Raw genomic sequence first — 21,184 nt, 5'->3', positions numbered from 1 at the left:
ACAAGCGCTATTCGACTATATATGCTACTTTAAGTCCAACCTCCAGACTCCAGAATGAAGGGGCTTAGGATAGGCGTACTCTCCAGGCCTTTGTTGACCCGGATCTCCCCCCTAATCTTCTATCTGCTCCTCGATTCAACGCTCCACCCGCATCATCGCTGTATGAAAAGAATAAGAAACGCAACCAAAGGAGAAAAAGAAAACACCCCTCAAAAAACCCAATCCCAGATGGCAAATCAATAAAATCCCCCGTTCCCATGTTAAACTCCAGCCCCGTTTCCCGTCACCACGCGGTCGTTTAGCTAGTTCCGGATGTCCTGTCCATTCTACTGCTGTTCACCCAATAGCCGAGTTGTCACATCCGACATCCTAGCCGGCGGTAGACTCGTGAGCAGGTGATCAACCCTACAGTACTCGAGCGCTTCGACGACGCTGTCAAGGCTAAAGCCCATGCTTGTAAACTGCTCGACGAGCTCTGGCCTGTATCCATGATACCTAGAATCGCAACAGCTGTCAGCACACCCCCGGTTTCTGCCGCACCCTTTCGCCTCCTTGGGCCTGTGTGCATACCTGCTTGCATCGACGGGTCCGTCTGTAGGATTCGCCAGGCTCCTGTATCTGCTCTTGTCGAGGTTGGCCTGGCGCGGGGCACCGGCGTGTCGTACCGCCCACTCGTGCGCCATCTCGACGAATCGCTCGGGCTGGTTGAGCAGCATGCTTGCCACTTCTCCGTCTTGGGGGTCTGTGGGATTCGGGTTCTCGAGGAGCATTCGTACGGAGAGGAGCGCGGTCTTGATCGTCTGGACGGGGGACCAGTTCTTGTTTAGAGTGTCGAGACAGATGACGCCCTGGAAGCAAGCAGCGTATTAGCACACGGGTGTTATCTCATCTCGTTTTGCACCAGCAATCTAGTGATTGGCGCGAGGGATGGGCAACGCCCTCGCGCAGCACATACGGTTTGACTGCTGACGTTGGGATGCCAGATCCTCGTCTCAAACTTCATCTTGGGCGGCTTGAAGGGGTACTCGGTAGGGAGCTGGATCCTGATCACGTATTTACCGCCTGCGTACGGCGTGTTCGGGGGCCCATAGAACCATCCCATAAGGGTTGAGAGGGAGCCCTCGTGCTCCAGGGCAGCGTGGATGCCGGAGGTATCCTTGTCCTCGGTCAGGTCCTGCAGCTCCTTCATGATGCGGCGGTCTCTGCTGGTCATGGTGACGGTGTTGGTCGGGGATCGCTGGGGGAGCGGAGGAGGATGGTCGAAGAAGCTTGGAGGTGAGAGCTGATCTGCTGTTGTAAGGATAATGTCCGCTGATACGATAATACGAGAATAGAACAGTTGAGGCTGAGAGCAGAGAAGAGGTCGGGACGAGAAGGGCTTGGGGCGGGTTGGAAGGGTTGGCTCAGGTCGCCTATCAAATCAGATCAGCTTGGAGTCCGGGCACTGGCGCACACATAACTACCTAGTACATGTCCATACAGTAAGGTGGAGGGGGTAATCGCAGCTGGAGTCGAAGAGGGGCATTTGCGGCTCGTTCGACGTCAGGCCTATAGCGGGACGCTTTAGCGGCCTGCAGCTCCCGACTCCGGTGCGACGGGATGTCGGATTTACAGCGCTGGAGGGGCTGAAATGGCGGGCCTGACAGTGAGCGTCACGCAACAAACAGCGTCTGGGTCTTTTACGGTTGATCCAAAACGGTGCCACCTTGATGGTTTGCCGTTTGGTCTTGAGGACCTGGACAGTAAGACAGGGTGCATGTAGTAGGAATCCAGCAGTTCAGGCGGTTTGAGGCCTAGGCGCACCCCAGATATGGTTCATCGTGACATACCTACCTTATCCTTTTCCTACCTACTCGTTCTGCTTGCTTGTCTGTATCTAAGGATAAGGCAGTCTTACTTCAACAGCTAAGATAATTCGCCAGAAATGAAAAGAACTACCTAAGCAGATGTGAACACCATCCTAGAGCCAGAATGTTGACGAAAGACCTGGAGAGGTTCCAAGTTGGTGACCTTCAAGCCATGGTGGTCTCTTGTACAGATGCAGCACTGCTTGATCAATCGGCCACTCTCCAAACGCCCGGATCGACAAATATCGAGACACACAAGTCATCCTTGGATTCTAATCCGTTTGGGGACTAGCATCGAAACTGTATCTCCAAAAGCTGGCGACGGTTTGATATTGATGAGATCACCTTGGCCTACATGTAGTCACGTGATACTCGCTACCGTCTATATGCACGTGACCCGGCCGGAGCTGTCGTGTCTCTCTGTCGCCTAGCCCAGGCATGGGTGCTCTGTGCAGCATCATCCTGGCAAGCCGACTCGCCGCCTCGCCATCGTCACCATCAACAATCCTGTCTCTTTCTTAGCTGTTTCGTTCCATATACCGGAAGTCAGCTCGGGACAAGAGAAAACATTTCAACACAAAGTCTAGCCAACAGCCTTCCAGAGCTTGACCGGTCAAGATGGTGAGCTACCCTTGTGGCAGCAGCTGCTGTTACTCTTGACGTGGTGCATCTCTGCTGACATTTGCTCTCTAGGGTCAAGGCCAGTCTGGTATGGGTGGTGAAGGGGGACGGAACGAAAAGGACAAAAAGGTTCGCCATCATCTCCACTGCCCTCTTACGGTAGAAACGAGCAGCCACTGACTCCCGCGCAGAAGGATAAGCCCAAGTACGAGCCGCCGCCGAGGCCAACCACCCGCGTCGGCCGCAAGAAGAGAAAGCAGGGCGGTACCAGCGCCGCCGCCAAGCTCCCTGCAGTTTATCCCACCAGCCGATGCAAGCTTCGCCTGCTCCGGATGCAGCGTATCCACGACCACCTGCTGCTCGAAGAAGAATACGTCGAGAACCAGGAGCGGCTGCGCAAGGCCAAGGCCGCCAAGGAGGGCCAGACGGCCGGCCCCGATGTCGATGTTGATCGGTTAGCCGACGAGCGTGGCCGCGTTGACGATATGAGAGGAAGCCCCATGAGCGTCGGCACCCTGGAGGAGCTCATTGACGACGACCACGCCATTGTCAGCAGCACCACGGGCCCCGAATACTACGTCAGCATCATGAGCTTCGTCGACAAGGACCTTCTCGAACCTGGCGCCAGCGTTCTGCTGCACCACAAGAGCGTCAGCATCGTCGGAGTCTTGACCGACGATACGGACCCCATTGTCAGCGTCATGAAACTCGACAAGGCGCCGACGGAGTCATACGCCGATATTGGTGGCTTGGAGCAACAGATTCAGGAAGTGCGAGAATCAGTGGAGCTGCCGCTGCTCCATCCTGAGCTGTATGAGGAGATGGGCATCAAGCCCCCCAAGGGCGTTATTCTCTACGGCGCCCCTGGTACCGGAAAGACGCTCTTGGCCAAGGCCGTCGCCAACCAGACATCCGCCACGTTCCTGCGCATCGTGGGTAGCGAGCTGATTCAGAAGTATCTGGGTGATGGTCCCCGATTGGTGCGACAGTTATTCCAGGTTTGTAGCTTCCTTTCAGCAAGCCGTGGTCAAGTTCTGCGTATGCTAACTCGTGACTGTAGGTTGCTGGAGAAAATGCGCCTTCCATTGTCTTCATTGACGAGATTGATGCCATTGGTACAAAGCGATACGATTCCACGTCTGGAGGAGAGCGTGAGGTGCAGCGAACCATGCTGGAGCTTCTCAACCAGCTGGACGGCTTCGACGACCGCGGCGACGTCAAGGTCATCATGGCGACGAACAAGATTGACACTCTGGACCCCGCGCTGATCCGACCCGGCCGAATCGACCGCAAGATTCTGTTTGAGAATCCCGACCAGAACACCAAGCGCAAGATCTTCACCCTGCACACGTCCAAGATGAACCTGAACGACGATGTGGATCTGGACGAGTTCATCTCTCAAAAGGACGATCTGTCGGGTGCCGACATCAAGGCCATCTGCTCAGAGGCCGGCATGATGGCTCTGCGCGAGCGACGCATGCGGGTGCAGATGGCGGACTTTAGGGCAGCTAGAGAGCGTGTATTACGCACCAAGCAGGAGGGTGAGCCAGAGGGTCTGTATCTGTAATTGGGGTCCCTAGGTAGTGGTCAAGGGGAATGGAGATGGGGCCGGCCGTATATTTAGAAGCATACAGGTATTGGGCCAATGACTCGACTACAACGTGGATGCAAAGCGAATATCAGCATATCAGCGACGCCGTAGTGATGCCTAATATCAATCAAAGCGTTGCAGTGGCAGTGATGTTTAATGTTACACGCATGAAGCAAACACCGTGCCGCTACCTGTCCATGGTATATCAATACTCCAAGTCATTGACGTCGCCAATGTGACCCTACTGCTTGTCATGATTTCCGTTGACAGCCCCATCTTCCGTTCCGCCTGGCAACGTCTTGACGCCACTGCTCTTGCCCTGATGAGACCCCGCCGGAGCATAGTGGTACAGTTTCCTCACAAGCACGAAGCCCCCCGCTGAAGCTCCCCAGCAGAGCGCCGCAAAGGAAGACGTGATGAAGAGCGTGGGGACGAGGAAGATGCTCGCGACGCCGATCCAGAAGAGGGCGAAGGCGAAGGCGGCGGAGAGGGCGAGGAGGAAGGTTGACAGGGCGAAGGAGAGGAAGAGGGTGAGTGGGAGGAGGGAGAAGAGGAGCTGGAAGGCTGAGAAGGACTGTTGGGTTCTAGCAGGTTAGTGAACTGCTTCTCTTTTGAAAGAGAAGATGATGAAAGGGTGGGAAGGGGGGGTGGGGGGAAGAGGACGTACGAAGAGGATGGGTTGGTTTGATGCAAAGGCGGAGAGTCTGTTGTATGCGCGTTGGCGGGTGGATGGTGGGATGGCGGCGTCGAGGGAGGTTTGGGCGTAGGAGTAGGCGGTTGAGAGGAGGGCGTGAGGGCGGTTGTTGTTTGTTTTGGAGGCGTCTGAGGCGGTGCTTGCGGAAATTGTTGGTTCGGACATGGTTTCTTTTGGCGGATTTGTACGGGTTTCTTGTATGTAGCTAGTAGATTTCGAGTGTGGTTTGGTGCGTGATTGAGGAAGAGACGTGGTAGATTGAGGGATGTCGGGTGTAGGTATTAGGATGAGATGTGAAGCTTGGAAGCTTGACGATAAGGTAAGGTAAGGTGTAAATGAATGACACGGAGATGCGATTTGAGTGTGGGGGTGGCTGGCAGTGGCTGCGGTTGCGGCTGCTGAGAGACTGCGGAGGTGGAGAGGAAGGAAAGGATGAATCTTGGAAGTTTGTGTAAAGCAAGAGTTGGCTGTGAAAAGGGGAGGGGGCGCTGTTGAATGGGTTTGGGTTGCTTTGGGTTGTTTTATTCCCGTCTGTTTTGCTTCATGCCTGATAGGAGTGACATGTTTCGGGGTGCAAATGACGTGGGAGATTGCAGTGGCGGCAGCGTGTCACAACACGTGCAGGTGGTTTCTTTGAGCTGTGGTTGAGGAGGGTGGTTTTGGTTGGGCATCATGACGGATGGGCATTGGGTGGCGTGGGGAGATGGGATTAAGCTGTTTTTTTGGTAGCGAGGACAGTAGCCAGGTTGTCTTGCAGTACTACTAGGTAAGAGAGCAATATTTGTAGGGCAACAGTAGCAGACTGATGGAGTACCGTCAAAGAGAGCACAACATACTCATCAATACCAACTGGGATTCTACCCTCAAGTCAAGACCATTCTTCTTCTTTGGGCTCTAGTGATGGGCCGCATCTAAGCGTCGGCCAGTCCTACCCTATAATGATCGCCAGACCTGCTATGAAAATACCAGACTGGACTCTGCAACAAGAGCAGATGGATTGATTCGGGGTCTGGAAGCCTAAAGGGTCAGTATATCAAAATGTTAGTTTATGGCAGTGAATTGAGTTATCCAATTGCCTGCTATCATACTGTTGAAAATGCTCCAAACCAGGCCTTTTCTCGTAGCAAGTCATGTTGGTACAGTGATCTACAGGAACAGCAAACTCGCAGTCAAATAGCCAGCACAGGGACGTACAGTACATCATTCCCATCTATCAGCATACAGTAGAGAAGTCGGGACTCTTGTTCAGAAACGTCACTTCTACAGTACATAGGTACAGCAAGACAATGGCCGTGATGCATCTCCAGTAGGTATGACGTCGAGAGCTGACAGGGATTCACGAGCTCGGGATTGCCCCTTTAGCGGCGGTTCTTCAATGCGCCCTGACAGTACAGGATGCCGAGGCGCAGGATACATCGAATCAAGGGCACCTTCCGGCACGCAACCAGGTACCGACAGTGCCCCGCCATGTACCCCGCCATCCCGCCATCCAGGCCTCTTCTTCAAGCCACGACCCCTCCAAAAAGCGTTGACTTGACATTGGATTCTGTATTACTACTACTAGTACTCCGTAATCGCATCTCAACCTCCATCATCACCACCTTCTGCAGCCATTGACTCGCCAAAATGGAGTACGATCCCAAGACGCGTATGTCGGGCACCCAGATGCTGCTCCTGCAGACTTTACAAGTCGTCGGCTAACTCGCGATGCAGCAAAGTCGGCGACCAGCGAACCTCATTCCTTCGCCAGCGACTCCGTCCGCATGCGATGGCCCGTCATCATCGTGAGTGATGCCCGTCACACCCGAGCCCGACCTCGACGAAACATCTACTAAGAATGGACATTGCCTCAAAGACTGGCGCCGTAGATGATGTATACAAGGCCATTTCCAGCACAGACGACGCCGAGAAGCAGGCCGAGGGCAAGAAGATTATCGAGCAGCTGGGCAACCTCAAGTACGAGATGCTGCACGATCGCAAGCTGACGTATGGCACCACCCCCCGAAGCAATGTCCAAGGGTGCATCGACATGCTGACTGCGATAGGCCGCTACCTGATGATGGCTTCTCAGAAGAGGTTGCGGCCTACAACAAGGAGCTGGAGCAGCTGGGCAATCCCTCCTGGTTCCAGGTCCCTTGGCTCTTTGCCGAGTGCTACATGTACCGGTATGTTGCCCCCGAGGCATTCCGCTTTCAATTGACCAAGCTGATTCTTGTGCAGCCGCATCAACTCCTTCTTCACCACGACAAAGCACTGGAAGAGCTACGACATCTTTGCCCGCCAAAAGACCGACACCTTCCGGACCTCTCGAAATGCCGTCGTCGAGCTCGCCGCCAGATACGTCGACATCATCTCCAAACTCCGCACTGACAAGAACGCCGCCCACGATGTCGAGGCCGAGAAGATCCTTTTCACCGAAATGTGCGAGGTCTGCCTCTGGGGCAACGCCACCGATCTGTCACTCCTTACCAACATGACCTACGACGACATCCAGAAGCTGCAGGGCAGCGAGGCCAGAAAAGCCGCCGAGGAAAACATACTCGTCAACGACCTCCCCAAGACCTATGACCTGCTCAAGAAGGCCCAGTCAGAGGGCAAGAAGGAGCGCCGCGTGGACTTTGTCCTCGACAATGCCGGTTTCGAGCTCTACGTCGATCTGGTGCTGGCTGGCTTCCTCCTCAACACTGGCCTTGCTACCCACGTTGTGCTACGTCCCAAGTCCATCCCCTGGTTCGTCTCTGATGTTCTTCCGGCCGACTTTGCTGCCCTGCTCAGCGCCCTCGCCAGCCCAAAGAAGTTCTTTGAAACCCCGACGGAGGAAGAAAAGGTCGCGGATAGGACGCCGCCTCCTCTATCAGACAAGGAGGTCGAGAACCTGCTTTTCGTCTTCCAGGACTGGGCGAACCTGCACGCCGAGGGCCAGCTGACTATCCGACCCAACAGATACTGGACCGCGGCTGGCTCATTTTGGCGACTCCCTAAGGAGGCCCCTGAGCTGTACGAGGATCTGAAGCAAGCTGAGCTTGTCATCTTCAAGGGTGACTTGAATTACCGGAAACTGACCGCCGATGTAAGTAACTCTTTTAGACCAACCTCGAGTCTCCAATACTGATGACCTGTATAGGCTTGGTGGGACCCGACTACCCCTTTCCAAGAAGCTCTGGGCCCCATGGGTGCCGGCTCCGGTGTCAACGTCCTGGCGCTCCGGACTTGCAAAGCCGATGTCGTTGTCGGCCTTCCTCCTGGGAAAGACGAGGAGTTGAGGGCTCTCGAGGGCGGCGGCGGCGATACAGGTGCCAGGAAGTGGGCGTGGGGTGGCAAGTGGGCGGTTGTGTGTTTGTCCGAGGGCAAATGAATACGGTGGAATTTGAAGCGATATCTCATCACGGACGCCAGTCTGTCTCATCTATAATACTGCAAACAAGGCTCATAAATAGGTAGTTAGAGTGTATAGAGGCCGAAAAGAGGTAGATATATATCACATGTTAGATCCTAATGTTTCAATGTGCGCTGTACCACAGGCCGGGAGAAATTTGGTCTTCAAATTGCAAGGACAGACAATTCAGTATTCAGCTACCTATATAAAGTACAGAAAACGACAGAAAAAAAATAATACTGGGTTTGACTATTATTTTTCCCACAATATCGTCACAGTCCTCCAAAGATCCTCCAAGAGAAAGAAAACCTATCCGTACCTAATAACCTTCGTGTTTCGCCCAGAAATCGACCCTTTTTCCATCTTCCCCTCGTCCATCCTCTATATCCTGCTTCTTCTTAATCGTCTCTTTACCAAATTCTGCGGCCCCTGAATCCATAAGAAGGAGGCGGGCCGTAAGCCGGAGGGTCGTAAGATGGCGGCGGGCCATACGAGGGGATGGTGGGAACGGGGTAGTCGCTCTTCGAGGTGTCTGTGGAAGAAGACGCAGTTTCAGTGGTGGACGTCTCGGTGCCGGAGGACTTTGTGGTGGTGGAAGTGTAGAGTGTGGTTGAAGCTGACGAAGGATACGAGGAAGAAGAAGATGCAGCAGAAGAAGAGTAGTAAGAAGAAGCAGAAGATGAAGAGGAAGAAGACGTTGTTGTCGACGTCGTGGGCTGGGTGATTGCGTCTGCGGAGGAGGCGTATGAGACTGTGGAAGTGGATGTTGTGGCGGAAGAAGAAGAAGAAGAAGAAGAAGTGGTTAGGATGGTGAAGAGTGAGGAGGACGGAGCTGAGGACGAAGTAGCGGAATTAGCGTCGGATGTGGAAGATGCAGAAGACGCGGGCAGGGAGTAGTATGTCGTGGGAATGTCACTATAGCTGTACGGCAGTGAATACGGCGTGCTCTCTGTGTTGGCGGTCGAAGTTGAAAAGGTCGTTCCCGGTGCGGCGGAGGCATCGGTCGTTGTGGGCGTTTCACTGTAGGGAGGCGAGTACTGCGAGCTCTCTGTGGCGGTTGTCGAAGAAGTTGAAAAGGTGGTGCCCGGGGCGGCGGAGGCGTCGGTTGTGATGCTCGTGCTTGAGGAGGGGAGGATGTAGGTTGTTGTGCTGAGGGATGTTGATTGGGAGGAGGAGGAGGAGGAGGAGGAGCCTGTGGTGGAAGCGGAAGTTGACTGGGAAGAGGAGTAGCTTTCGGAGGATGTGGAGGCTGTTGACTGGGATGAATGGCCTTCGGAGGATGTAGAGGCGGTGGAGTTGGGGAGGGTGTAGATGGGCGTGGAGGAATCCGCGCAGGAGGATGTGTAGGATGGGGTTTGGGTTGTGCCGGGGAGGGCGGAGGAGTCTGTTGTTTGGGTCTCGATTTGGGTGGATGAGGCTGTGGATTGGGTTGAGCCAGAGGATGATGATGGTGATGATGAGACTGTGGTCTCGGTTGAGCCAGAGGAGGAGAAGGAGGAGGAGGAGGAGGGGGTACCGGAATACGAAGTACTGTGTCTGGTGATGATTGAGGTCGAAGGCTGGTTATTCTTTGATGAAGTTTCTGAGGATGAACCGCTGGTGCTTGCGGATGACGATCCGGAAGAGCTTGCCGTTGACGAAGCGGTGGATGATTGACCCCCTGAAGTTGAGGCTGTTCCAGAGGATGACTGGCCGCTGGTTGTGGAAGCAGATCCCGTCGACGTTGCAGCCGACGACTGGCCGGTGGACTGAGAGGCGGTAGTGTAAACAATCATTGAGGAAGATTTGGTGGATGAGCCTGTGCCTGTTGAAGAGCCTGTCGAAGTCTGAGTGGAGGACTCGGTGGAGGATCCTGCAGTCGAGCCGCTGGATGTACCGGATGACACCGTGGAATATCCTGTAGACGCCGTGGAAGATCCGGTTGACGTAGCTGCAGAAGAACCAGTTGTAGTCTCTGTGGATGTCTCCGTAGACGTACCCGTAGAACTGCCAGTTGAGGATATCGTCGAGGACGCGGTGGAGGATCCCGTAGTAGAGGCACCAGTTGAAGTACCGCCGGTGGAATAACCAGGAGATGATTCTGAAGAAGATCTAGTCGAGTATCCCGTCGAGTATCCAGTGGAAGATTCAGCAGAGGATCCACTTGAAACCTCAGTCGAATACCCGGTCGAGTATCCAACCGAAGAACCCGACGAACTGCCCGATGGAACAGAGCTATAGCTCTGCGAGCCGGAGCTCCTCGACACAGTCACAGTCTGCGTGACAGTCGACCCCCGCGTCGTCAACGTCGTCAATGTTGTGCTCTCAGACGCGCTCGCGGTTGCGCTCTCAGAGCTCGTCGAGGTGCCACGAGCTTGTGTCGTGGTGGCGAATTTGTAGGTGGTATCCCGCGTAGACGCTGACGTTGAATCAGACGACGCACTGGACGTCGAAGCAGAGGCCGAGGACGAAGTCAGCGTTCCAGCAGAGGAAGAGCCAGCAGAGGAAGACGACCCCGTACTCTCCGTGGCAGCGGAGGATGTGCTGCCCGGGAGCTGGCTCGAGTCACTGCTGACACCGGAAGTAGTAGCCGTGCCGGTAGCAGTCGAAGAAGTGACGCTCTTGATGGACTGGTACGTGTCCGTCTTGGTCGCAGAAGAGGCAGTACCGGTTTCATAGGTGCTGTACGATGCGGTCGGGGGGGTATAAGTCCCTCCGGAATAGCTCGGTCCAGAAGATGCAGAGCCCGTGGGATAAGTGCCCGTAGAGGCAGCAGACTTGGACTCAGTCTCGCTCTGCGACGTGGAGGTGGACACTGTCAAGGTGGCGGTGGAAGCGCAGCTCGTGACGACGGAGTAGCAGGACGAGGCGCAAGCCGTGACGGTCTCGGTTTTGGTGGTCGTGACAGTCACGGTTTGATCCGTTGCGGCGACGAGACTGGCTCTGCTGTCATGTTAGTAAAGTATATCTCAAATGGCTTTGCTTTATGATGCAGGGGCTTACTTACCCGAGGCCAAGCAAGGCCAAGACGATGGTTTTGTTCAACATGGTGTCAAGAATCTTTTTCAGCGAGAGTGATTGTGAACAAAAGGTAGTAGAACGAGTGACTTGCAAACGAGAGAACGCTTGTGCTTCGAGCTGTGTCGATGCGGTGAGGAACCAAGAGTCTGGAACTCAAAGCTCATCGAGCAAGGTCTCATCTTATATACCCTCGAGACGACTCGGAAAAGGCCTCCAAGTTGGAACAGGAGCTTCTCCGCTCGAGTCCGTACGGCAACGCTGCACGATTCCGCCTCCCGACGGCTTCGCACCGCGCCTTCATTTCCGCTGGACGTTACGCCATATGATCCAGGCTCCTTCATCATCATCATCATCATCATCATGGTGCTATGAACTATGGAATTCATGTTGTAATCCGTTAGAGCAACATCATAGCTCGAGTACAAAGAGAAAAAAAAAAAATCCCTGTTTCACCTTAATCTTGCTATATCGATTGGAGTCTTTGTGATGCCGTGAATCCAGAGCTATTGTTTCAAGCAGGGACATGCCGATCCGTCGCACGAGGATGCCACGAGCCGCACGAGAAAGACATTCTCAGCTGCCGTGGACCCTGGGGCGGTTCGAACAATGCAGCTCCTCTTAATCTGCGGACAGTACATATAGATCGTCGTGTACCTACAGCCATATGTTTAGATATGGGCTACATGAGCGAGGGGTATGACCTGGCAAGCTCAGGATGAGGAGCTGATGAGACGATGGATCGAGAGAGCTAACGGTTTCTAATGCGATTTCGGAATGGTTGCCGAAGATATGCATGTTTCCACCTGGTTCTTGTGCTCTTGAATCTTGGGTACCTGCATTGGTGTCGTGGCTCGGCCCTCTCTGGATCGTCGAGCTATTGTTCCGAGTCCGTCATCGACAGAGGGGGGGGGCCCTTGGATCTCAGATGTATCTGCTAGCCAACGATTTTTCTCAGAAATGATGAAATCATACAAAGGAAGATGTCATGTATAATCTGCAGGATTTCTCTCTATAGATCATCTACTCCTATGAACTACATCCACCGTACATCTAGTCTGACCCCAAGGTATTCCTACGGCATAGCTCACCAACATGCCTCCTCGGCATTGCAAAATTCATCTGTTTCAGATACAGACAGCGCATATGGGTAGACACATGGCCAAAGAGGTCTCAGACACGTGCGCGATTCCCTTGGTGGCGCAGGCAAATCCTCACCAGCTCAACTCAAAGAGCTCATTTGTGCAACGACCCCCCCCTCGCGTGGCGGTGATACCGGTTATCCTCCGCCCATACGATGGGCAATTTTCCTCCAGCTGAGGCACAGCATGACATATTTTGCATATATAAACGAGACGGGAGGGCGTTACTAGTAGTATTATCAGTCAGGGGCGAGATCTCTTGGCTGGTGGCACAGCGTCCTACATCGGTGTTGCGTTGGCTGCAGTAAATGGGGGCAATACGATCTCTGCGGGTTACACATGGGCTAACAGAGGCGATGGAATGGATTCATCAGAGGATCGCGATGATTTCTGCAAGCGACCTGCATATACACCGCATTTTCAGGCGTATGATGACTTTATATTTATTTCATGCTTGGGTTACGCTCCGCTTACAGCGAAGCCTTGAGGATCTTGAAGGCGTCCTCGCGGTCGCCCTTGAAGCGCTGCTCAGCAGTCTTCCAGTTGATGACCTTCCAGATGTTGTCCACGTAGGCAGCTTTGCCGTTGAGATACTGTCCGAACCATACTGTTAGCCGGACCTTAACAAAATAGACGGGAACCAGGTCATTTAAAGTAGCTCACCTGCAGGTAATAGGCATGCTCCCACATATCAATGCCAAAAACCGGCACCTCTCCTCCAACCACCGGATCCTGATCCTTGGTCGTCACGATCCGCAACCCACTCCCCTCCTTGACCAGCCACCCCCAGCCACTGCCCTGGATACCGAGCAGGGCCTTGCCCATGGCCTCCTTGAACTTGTCCAGGCTGCCCCAGGTCTTGGCAATCTCAGCCGTCAGCTCGGGCGCGCTGGCGGGGTCCGCGTCCGGGGAGGAGGCGGGGCAGAGGTTCTCCCAGAAGAGGGAGTGGTTGATGTGGCCGCCGCCGTTGAATTTGATGGCGGCCTGGAGGGCGATCTGGGAGGGCACGTCGTTGGCGGCGAGGGCCGTGGAATAGGTCTTGAGGGCGTTGTTGAGGTTGGTCACGTAGGTCTGGTGGTGCTTGCTGTGGTGAAGCTCCATGATCTGGGCCGAGATGCTGGGCTCGAGGGCCTGGTGATGATGGTGAGCATGATGGACGAATGAGTGAGTGAGTGAGGAGGATGATAGTGCAAGGCAGGCTAGAACTCACATCGTAGGCATACGGCAGAGCCGGCAGCGAAAAGGTTCCGACAGACATGGTGGGCTCAAAGGAGTCGGTTGGGACGTTGATGCTGGCAAAGTCTGGTTTGGCGGGAGCTTGAGAAGAGTGGCAGCTGAGAGGCAGCAGAGAGAGAGCCGTGAGGAGGACGAGTCGAGAGGCCATTTCGTTTGGACCACGGGGGCTGTCAAACACACACCAGACGGAGGTCAGCACATGACTAATGCAGCACGAGCTGAATCACGCAAATCATCCCAATATTTGCTTTCGTCATCCATCTGCACAGCTCCTTTTCCTTGCCATCAGGGTTCTTCGCGGGAAGATCGCAGCGTACTAGGTAAATCGCGAGCATTTGCGCTCAAACTTGCTCACGTCCCGGTTGCCGCATGGGGAAGGGGGGTGGGAAACGGAGCGCCGTGATTGGGCCGCCGCGACACACCGTTTCAAACGGGAACTTCTTGTGCTGTTTGCGTGAGATGGCCAGCCATGAAACATGCTCACGAGGATCAAGCAAACTGCAGGCGATTGTGTGCTGCAGAGAGGACTGCCGGTGGTATAAAGGGGTTTCTTTGTCTAGGCTCTTCCACTCTTCTTCATTCTGATGAAGTCGCCTAGAAGAAGCTCCATCACCCACTCTCTCCCTCATCAGCAGCGTCTCTTTATCAAAGACACGCATCACCAACAGCATAATCCTTTATATCTTCACCAAGACAGGCTCTCGAGAACACATCATGTGCGGCCCAGAAACATCCAACAGGCCTCGCGGAGGCGCACTCGCTGCCCTCTGCTCGCTCGACGCCGCCGGCCACGCAACAACCTGCGGCGACCTCGCCTTTCACACCCCAGGCCTGCCCGAGAGCAACGAGGCGACACACGTGAGACTCATGCCCGACGCCGCCTACGATGCAAGAACGCTAGCAGACCTCTCTGTGGTGATTCAGTGCGTGACCTCGCTTCACTCGAAGCAAATCCCACTCCTACATACTCGTACCGGCTTCCGTGCAGCAGCAGCTAACGTCGCACAGCTCAAGCGGTGACCCGAGGACGAGGATAGAGGACTGCGGCACGTTTACGAGATTCGGCTTCCCCACGACAGCGAAATCATTTAGCGAGACGCAGGCATTTGTTGAGCTTCCCCTCAGCAAGCCGCTTCTGCTCGAGGTTGGCAACGAGGGCATCATCGGGCGACGAGTCTCGCTGTACGCTGGGGCGTCCCCTAGCAGAGTCGTCGCCGAGGGCATCGTGGGCGTCAACTTTCTCAGGACGGCCCAGCCGTCTCTCGGGATGGTGCATGAGTGACGGACGGGGCCATCAAGGTTGTGATGCGACTTTGCACCTTGATGGACGACGGGGGGAAAGGGGGTCGGATGATGGGCCAGGAGGAGGCTTGTTGCAGGGCACTTGCTGCGCGGGTCCGAAAGAGGAGAAACCGGTGGCAAAGCTCATCTTCTTACCTGTGGCTGGTTGAATCTGGAGACTGTTGACAGTGTGGTTTTTGTTTTGGGGGGATTCTGGCGTCTTGGTATTGAATCGACAACGTGGCTTCACGATGTCAGCATAGAACGGCGGGATAAACGGCACTTCAGGCAGCTGAGCATGGAAACGGAGCACTAACAGGTTCTTTCTAGAATTGCATCTTATTTTTTAATCGAGCTTGGAGCAATCGAAGTTGATGAAAGAATGGAGTATGTCGTGCTTTGATGAAGACTGATTGATGATGGTAGATGAGTTGGAGACTGACAGCAACCGAGTCCGACTGCCCGAGAGCCGGTCGGAGCATTTGGTGTCCGAAGTCCACACACTAGAAGCTCCCCATGCAAATGTGAAGCCGTCGTCATCTTGCACCTCAAAGCAACTTCCTTACTAAACTCGTCATCGACAAGATCGTGTCTCCAGAAGTCTATCTACCAATCAAACCTGTAATATCCATTATATCTTGTGAACATTATGAGTGCTAATTGGTGCTGTGTAAGGCTGGAGCTCATGATGGACCTGCCTGCAGGAGGAACGGAGTTAGGAGCATTTTATCCGAGCCGCATGCATTACGTGATCCTTTCAGCTGGATCGAGAAGTCGGTAGATTCATACATCCTTCACCTCAATTGTGTCACAACACGGCCAACGATTCCGAATCAATGGTGATTTCCCCCGTATAATCCAATTCCACAAACAATGTCGACTCCAGCAAAGCCGCAAAACGTGTGCCGAGGATGCAGATCGAGAAAGAAGAGATGCGATGTAAGATGCACACCACCACTATCCAGCATCCCGTTCCCGTCTTGCCTAATCCGTGACATCAGGGCAGCCGACCGTCTTGTTCCTCGTGTTTAGCCAGAGGCGAGCTTTGCTACTATGAGAAGAGCGATAGGCGGAGCTTCCGCAGTGGCCGGGTCATTGGCCGGGCGAACAGCAACATGCCGTATCCCTCGGCGTCTCAGTTCTGGAGCTCGTGGCCGGTAGACGAGGTTGATGCGTTGCTGGGGCTCGAGGCCACGGAGATGAGCCTTGTTCCCCCCTTGGACGATGCGTTTGAGTGGCCAATGCCCAATGGCGGCGACTTGTCAGCCGTTGAGGCTCTGAATCCCTGTCTCGGCTCTTCGACAGTCAGCACCTTATCTCATGACAGTGCATCAGCAACGCCGCCGTTGGAGCCAAAGCTGCCCGATCTGCCAGACATTCTGCAGCTTGTCGATCTCTTCTTTGAGAAGTGCTATCGCTTCTTTCCCATCATCCACAGGCAAACCATACTAGATGCCATCAAGTCCGAAGGAGCCGAGGGGATCCCATCGGTTTTGCTCTACGCCATCATCGCCGTGGCAGCTGGCGTCCACCCCAATTGTCAGATTCGACAGTCACAGCAGTCCTGGTACGAACAAGCAAAGAGCCTCGTTTCAAAAGAGATGCAACAGCCACATCATGTCCTTCAGACATTACAAGGCGCCGTCTTGGTCGTCTACCTAGGGCTGGCCCTCGTCGATTACTCGTCTTCCATTGTCATTCTCGGCGAGGCGTGGCGAAAGACTGTTGCCGTGGGCCACAGCTACGGCGATGGACTGCGGAATCTGATTGTGCAGACGCTGGGAACGCAAGAGAAGGCCAAGTGGATAGAGAAGGAGGAGATTAGGCGCATCTCATGGATGCTCTTTATCATGGATCGGGGGATGTGCTATCCTATCGGACTAATGCATGCCATCGACGACCGAAGGATGAAGCTGGAATTTCCCATGTCAGAGGATGACTTTCAGGGCACTGAAGCACCGCCTCCAGGTCCTTTGAGTCGATTCACCCCCAATCTGGACACTCTCATAACGACGATGCGCGATAGAACTCTACAGGGCTCGGCAACGCAACTGCAGTACATCATCCTAGGATATGCACTCCTCGGACGCATCAGCGAAGCACTCGACCACAGCGACGACGGCGACGAGGCACGCAGAGAACGACTAGACACCCTTTGCGCACAACTTGCCAAGATCCGACTGATGCTCCCGCGCTCTGCCACAGAGCTCTCAATGGCCAAATACGATGAATTCATGGAAGTCGTTTGGCTCAACATTCTCCTGAACGCATGCACAGTGCTTTTGCATCACCGTCCTCTCCGCGAAGGAGAATCTCTCGACGATTCCGAAACCGATACGGCGAAAAATTGGCCCCATTGCGTGGCTGCAGCACGAAACACAATCTCCGTTCTACGAGACGCCTCTCGAGTTTCCATCGACTTTGTGAGCAACGCGCACTTTCCGTGTCTGCTCTTCACCTGCTCCAGAATCCTCCTTGTCGAGTACTTTTATCCCTCTAGATGCGGCAAAGGCGCTCGCGATCCAAAGCTTCGTGAGGATCTCGAGGTTGTTGCCCTGAACTATATCAGACTGAAAGAAGAGTGGCGAGGCCTAGGGCAAAAGTTTGGTAAGGGCATGTATTACTACTTACACCGAGGGGAGGGGTTTGCGCGTGAGACAAAGGCTGGTGGTGCGAGGAGTCTGCTCGGCGTCTGTGATACCTGGATTACCATTCCTGATGATTTTGATCTCACTATCCCGAGCTGAAAACATGACGCAGCTTAAGCTTTGAAAGATTTGTATTATGCTGCTCTTGCTCGATCGGACCTCTCTCTATGGCCATTCTGTACAACCCCCCACCCCCCTTAAATCAAGCACCGTAATGCTTCCACTTTCCACCTCAAATAGCACCAAAAGAACTCTTGCTCTCACCCACAAGCCGCCCGCCATCCGTCCCGATAATCGCCCCCGTCGCAAACGAATCCTTCATCGAATACACATACGCCTCCGCAACCTCCTGCGGCGTCCCCACCGTCCCCGTAATCGCCCAGTCCCTGAACCCTTGCAGCACGCTCTCCTTGTGGTCCTCGGGAATCATGTCCAGCAGCTCCGTCTGCACGGCGCCCAGCCGCACGCAGTTGCACCTCACGGGGCGCAGATCAACGGCGAGGCCTCGCGCAAGGGCTTCGGTGCCGCCGCCCGCAAAGGCGACGACGGACCAGTTGGGGAGCGGGCGCCAGGTGTTTGTTCCGCCGGTGAGGGTGAAGGAGCTGGATACGCTGAGGTTGATGTATTTGTGGAGGTGCTTGGCGACGATGATGGCGCCTGCGTTGCGGACCTGGTTGATGGCTTGGATGTCCTTGACGGTGGTTTCCTTGAGGTTAGGCGTCTTGAGGGCATCGCCTGCTGTGAAGACGACGTGGTCTAGTTTCCCGTCCTTGGAAGCAAACTCCAAGAGGTCGGTGACGCTTTGGTCGATGGTGTCGGGGTTGCTGAGGTCGATTGTTTTGGAGGAGAGGAGCTTGCTGGCGTCGCCGAGGTTGGCTGCTTTGATGTGTTCCTGGAGACGGGAGGCGGCCTTGTCGAGCTTGGTTTGGTTGGAGCTGCTGATGATGACGTGGGCGCCGTGCTCGAGGGCTGCTTCGGCAACGCAGAAACCTACGCCGGTGGAAGCTCCGATGACGAGGACGCGGCGGCCCTGGAGCTTGTTGACGTATTTGAGGGCGGACATGGTGATGGTGATGAAGGAAAGTTAATGTAAGTGTTCTCTGCCGGGTGTTTGTTTTGTTTGGCAAAGAAGTATACTTGTTGTCTTGAAAACGAAAAGAGTAGTCAATATGCAATCAGAGCTGCTGATGCTGTCCAAAGAGACCTCGAGATTGTTGATGGAAGTGGTCGCCTTTATATGCTTCGACTTACACGCACCTGGCAGCCAGTGTCCGTATGTGATGCACTGCCAGATCGGGACGATTCTGTCGGCGCTTCTGTCTTAGCGGCGGCGACGGGCCGCTAGCGTCGCCGCTTTGAATTTAGCAAACTGATTGGTCGAGAGAATGGAGCAAGCGAGGTGCTTATGAGCAAGTACCAAGTACTCCGCCCCCCTGTACGGGGTAAGGTACTGCAGAAGCCTTGAAGACGGGAGAGGACAATGGCCTCAAGAGTGAATCGTCGGAGCCTGCAGCTGGCTGGTGGGATTGGATGTGCCATCCCGACTTTGGCAGCATATATCTGCCTTCTTTTTCGCCCAAGGTTCTTCCGGGCCATGGGAGAATGCAGGTGCCGGTCACGCCTGAGGCTTCAACATGCACGCCTTGCAGATCGATACATGCATGATCCGCCTGGCCTATCAGCTTGTGGAAACGAACGCGGCTGAGTCGCTCTGATGAGGGGCTTCGGTCAGCAGGCAGTGCCTAAAGCTTTCATGAGGCTGAAGCAGAGACAGCGATCCGATGTTGTTTCTGATAGACTACATCTTCAGACGAGATACTCCAGCTGTAGCTGGCGGTCTTCCAACAGCATCCTGGCTTTTGAAGTTCAGATTGAAGTATATCCAAGAGGGTACTAAACTATCTATTTTCCGCTCAGTACCTGCCCACCACGAGCCGTCGTGTCCAGCGCCAATCGCCCACGAAGCAGCCAAATCACGCGACAGCGCCCTCGTTATCCAATCCGACAACACCAGCGGTTCCCACTCGTGATAGTCCACAAAGCTGCATCCGACATCGTCAAGAAGCGCCCATCTACCGGCGAGCACACCGAGAGCTCAAAGGCTTGGCGCCTGATTCCGAATGCCGCATAATAACAACAGAGACTATACCGTAGGATGGATCTGTGCCCTTCCGATCGAGCTCGTCGCGGCCGAGGCAATGCTGGACGAACGATACAAAGATGACAGCAGCGGCCAGTACACGCTCGGCCGCATCGGCCACCACAAAGTCGTCATGGCGTGTCTCCCGGCAGGCTTGATAGGCACCAACGCAGCCGCCACCGTCGCCACCAAGATGGTCTTCAACTTCCCGTCCATTCGCTTCGGCCTCATGGTGGGCATCGGCGGCGGAGTTCCAAGCGAAGCCTCTGATATCCGACTTGGAGATGTCGTCGTCAGTCAGCCGCAGAACGGCAACGGCGGGGTTGTTCAGTATGACTTTGGAAAAGCGCGGCCGGGGGAGTTTGAGACGACTGGCTTTCTCAACGCACCGCCGATTGCGCTGCTGGATGCTCTTTCGGTTCTGAAAACTAGGCATCTCCTTGGAAAGAGCCGCTTGGGGGAATATATAGGTGCGGCCACTCATCGACTTCAGTTCGCTCTTGAGACCACGAGAACCGATATGCTGTTCGAGTCAAATTATGAACATAATGGAGGCTCAACATGTAGAAGCTGCAGTAAAGAACGACTTGTCAATAGGAGGCCACGACGTCAAGGCCCTGCAGTCCATTATGGCACCATAGCCTCTGGAAATCAGGTGATAAGGGATGGCAGAATTAGAGACAGCCTGAGCTCCAAGCTGGGGGGCGTCCTTTGCTTCGAGATGGAGGCCGCAGGCCTCATGAATAATTTCCCCTCTCTCGTCATTCGAGGTATTTGCGACTATGCGGATTCGCACAAGAACAAGGCGTGGCAGCCTTACGCGGCAATCACTGCGGCAGCATATGCCAAGGAGGTCTTGACGGTCATACATGGAAATCAAATAGCGACGACAGAGGTCGCCGATGATGCTATCAAAGCCGTATGATACCATTTCCCGAGGAGAGAAAAGAAAACAGAAGAAAAGATGACGAAAAGCTAAGCTGACAGGAGAACTTGTCCACAGGACATGATTCGAATCGATATCGAATCCAACATTGACGCCGTGAACCTGGATTGGTTCCTTTCTGTCTTACCAGCAGTGAATCAGCCAGAGTTCAAGCCTAAAACGCCATTATTGGATCGTGAAGATCATGAGTATCACTGGGTCTTCAAGAATCTAGACTTTATAAACTGGGATAGAGGCAATTCTGGAGTTCTCTGGCTGAGTGCGCCACCCGACTGCGATTTGCAAAAAGTGGCATCGTCCATCCTGCAGCGGGAGCTTGACAAGAGTCCCCAGACACACAAGCGAACCCTCTATTACTACTGCGGCACCAATGCGACAGACTTGCCGACTATCAAAACATTCATCAGGGAACTTGCTCTACAAGTTATTTCGTCTGCGGCGGAAGCCAAGCAGGCGTCAATTGTGCGGACTTTTCTGCGAACTATTCTTCATCATATGTTCAAGAGAGCAGCCTCGGCTACGTTACTTCAGTGGCTCTCAGGCTACATCGAGGACCATCTATGCGACTTACTTGATGCCCCGGAAGACAGTCTCTGGGCAGCTTTATGGGCCATTCTACCTACAGAGCAGGACCGAAGCCTATCGGTGTTTATAACGGGAATAGA

General features: G+C 54.3%; 10 protein-coding genes across 10 annotated transcripts; 5 read left to right on the top strand and 5 right to left on the bottom strand.

Moving 5' to 3' along the window:
• Nucleotides 1-326: 326 nt before the first annotated feature.
• TRIREDRAFT_71994 (ubiquitin-conjugating enzyme) lies at nucleotides 327-1,213 on the bottom strand (the record flags this gene model as incomplete). Its single annotated transcript, XM_006967546.1, has 3 exons — nucleotides 327-495; nucleotides 571-848; nucleotides 956-1,213. 3 exons carry the CDS (start codon nucleotides 1,211-1,213, stop codon nucleotides 327-329), a joined length of 705 nt encoding a protein of 234 aa, XP_006967608.1.
• Nucleotides 1,214-2,392: 1,179 nt separating this feature from the next.
• TRIREDRAFT_80326 (uncharacterized protein) lies at nucleotides 2,393-4,070 on the top strand. The gene is made up of 4 exons (XM_006967626.1): nucleotides 2,393-2,468; nucleotides 2,541-2,597; nucleotides 2,660-3,466; nucleotides 3,529-4,070. The coding sequence occupies exons 1-4, from the start codon at nucleotides 2,466-2,468 to the stop codon at nucleotides 4,033-4,035; spliced, it is 1,374 nt and encodes a 457-aa protein (XP_006967688.1). The 5' UTR covers nucleotides 2,393-2,465; the 3' UTR covers nucleotides 4,036-4,070.
• A 302-nt stretch (nucleotides 4,071-4,372) lies between these two features.
• TRIREDRAFT_42972 (uncharacterized protein) lies at nucleotides 4,373-4,828 on the bottom strand (the record flags this gene model as incomplete). The annotated part of the gene is made up of 2 exons (XM_006967536.1): nucleotides 4,373-4,615; nucleotides 4,727-4,828. Coding segments are annotated over 2 exons (345 nt in total), but the record flags the coding sequence as incomplete, so codon positions are not given.
• A 1,544-nt stretch (nucleotides 4,829-6,372) lies between these two features.
• On the top strand, nucleotides 6,373-8,110 carry TRIREDRAFT_123090 (uncharacterized protein). The gene is made up of 6 exons (XM_006967625.1): nucleotides 6,373-6,401; nucleotides 6,467-6,537; nucleotides 6,609-6,739; nucleotides 6,799-6,918; nucleotides 6,974-7,823; nucleotides 7,878-8,110. The coding sequence occupies exons 1-6, from the start codon at nucleotides 6,380-6,382 to the stop codon at nucleotides 8,106-8,108; spliced, it is 1,425 nt and encodes a 474-aa protein (XP_006967687.1). The 5' UTR covers nucleotides 6,373-6,379; the 3' UTR covers nucleotides 8,109-8,110.
• Nucleotides 8,111-8,539: 429 nt separating this feature from the next.
• TRIREDRAFT_109934 (uncharacterized protein) lies at nucleotides 8,540-11,156 on the bottom strand (the record flags this gene model as incomplete). The annotated part of the gene is made up of 4 exons (XM_006967545.1): nucleotides 8,540-9,665; nucleotides 9,724-10,209; nucleotides 10,293-11,054; nucleotides 11,116-11,156. The coding sequence occupies 4 exons, from the start codon at nucleotides 11,154-11,156 to the stop codon at nucleotides 8,540-8,542; spliced, it is 2,415 nt and encodes an 804-aa protein (XP_006967607.1).
• A 1,582-nt stretch (nucleotides 11,157-12,738) lies between these two features.
• Nucleotides 12,739-13,526, bottom strand: TRIREDRAFT_66345 (Mn superoxide dismutase; the record flags this gene model as incomplete). The annotated part of the gene is made up of 3 exons (XM_006967544.1): nucleotides 12,739-12,861; nucleotides 12,932-13,399; nucleotides 13,479-13,526. 3 exons carry the CDS (start codon nucleotides 13,524-13,526, stop codon nucleotides 12,739-12,741), a joined length of 639 nt encoding a protein of 212 aa, XP_006967606.1.
• A 578-nt stretch (nucleotides 13,527-14,104) lies between these two features.
• Nucleotides 14,105-14,927, top strand: TRIREDRAFT_123086 (uncharacterized protein). The gene is made up of 2 exons (XM_006967624.1): nucleotides 14,105-14,427; nucleotides 14,513-14,927. Exons 1-2 carry the CDS (start codon nucleotides 14,219-14,221, stop codon nucleotides 14,784-14,786), a joined length of 483 nt encoding a protein of 160 aa, XP_006967686.1. The 5' UTR covers nucleotides 14,105-14,218; the 3' UTR covers nucleotides 14,787-14,927.
• Nucleotides 14,928-15,900: 973 nt separating this feature from the next.
• Nucleotides 15,901-17,532, top strand: TRIREDRAFT_109929 (uncharacterized protein; the record flags this gene model as incomplete). Its single annotated transcript, XM_006967623.1, has 1 exon — nucleotides 15,901-17,532. One exon carries the CDS (start codon nucleotides 15,901-15,903, stop codon nucleotides 17,530-17,532), a length of 1,632 nt encoding a protein of 543 aa, XP_006967685.1.
• Nucleotides 17,533-17,609: 77 nt separating this feature from the next.
• TRIREDRAFT_123084 (dehyrdogenase/reductase domain-containing protein) lies at nucleotides 17,610-18,629 on the bottom strand. The gene has a single exon (XM_006967543.1). It carries the CDS (start codon nucleotides 18,494-18,496, stop codon nucleotides 17,666-17,668), a length of 831 nt encoding a protein of 276 aa, XP_006967605.1. The 5' UTR covers nucleotides 18,497-18,629; the 3' UTR covers nucleotides 17,610-17,665.
• Nucleotides 18,630-19,553: 924 nt separating this feature from the next.
• Nucleotides 19,554-20,498, top strand: TRIREDRAFT_66261 (uncharacterized protein; the record flags this gene model as incomplete). Its single annotated transcript, XM_006967622.1, has 1 exon — nucleotides 19,554-20,498. The coding sequence occupies one exon, from the start codon at nucleotides 19,554-19,556 to the stop codon at nucleotides 20,496-20,498; it is 945 nt and encodes a 314-aa protein (XP_006967684.1).
• Between the last annotated feature and the right edge of the window lie 686 nt (nucleotides 20,499-21,184).

Source organism: Trichoderma reesei, assembly GCF_000167675.1.
Source record: "Trichoderma reesei QM6a unplaced genomic scaffold TRIREscaffold_18, whole genome shotgun sequence".
In the NCBI taxonomy this organism is placed as follows: Eukaryota; Fungi; Ascomycota; class Sordariomycetes; order Hypocreales; family Hypocreaceae; genus Trichoderma; species Trichoderma reesei.
The sequence above is the reverse complement of the archived record's forward strand: the minus strand, read 5'-3'. Positions and strand labels throughout refer to the sequence as shown.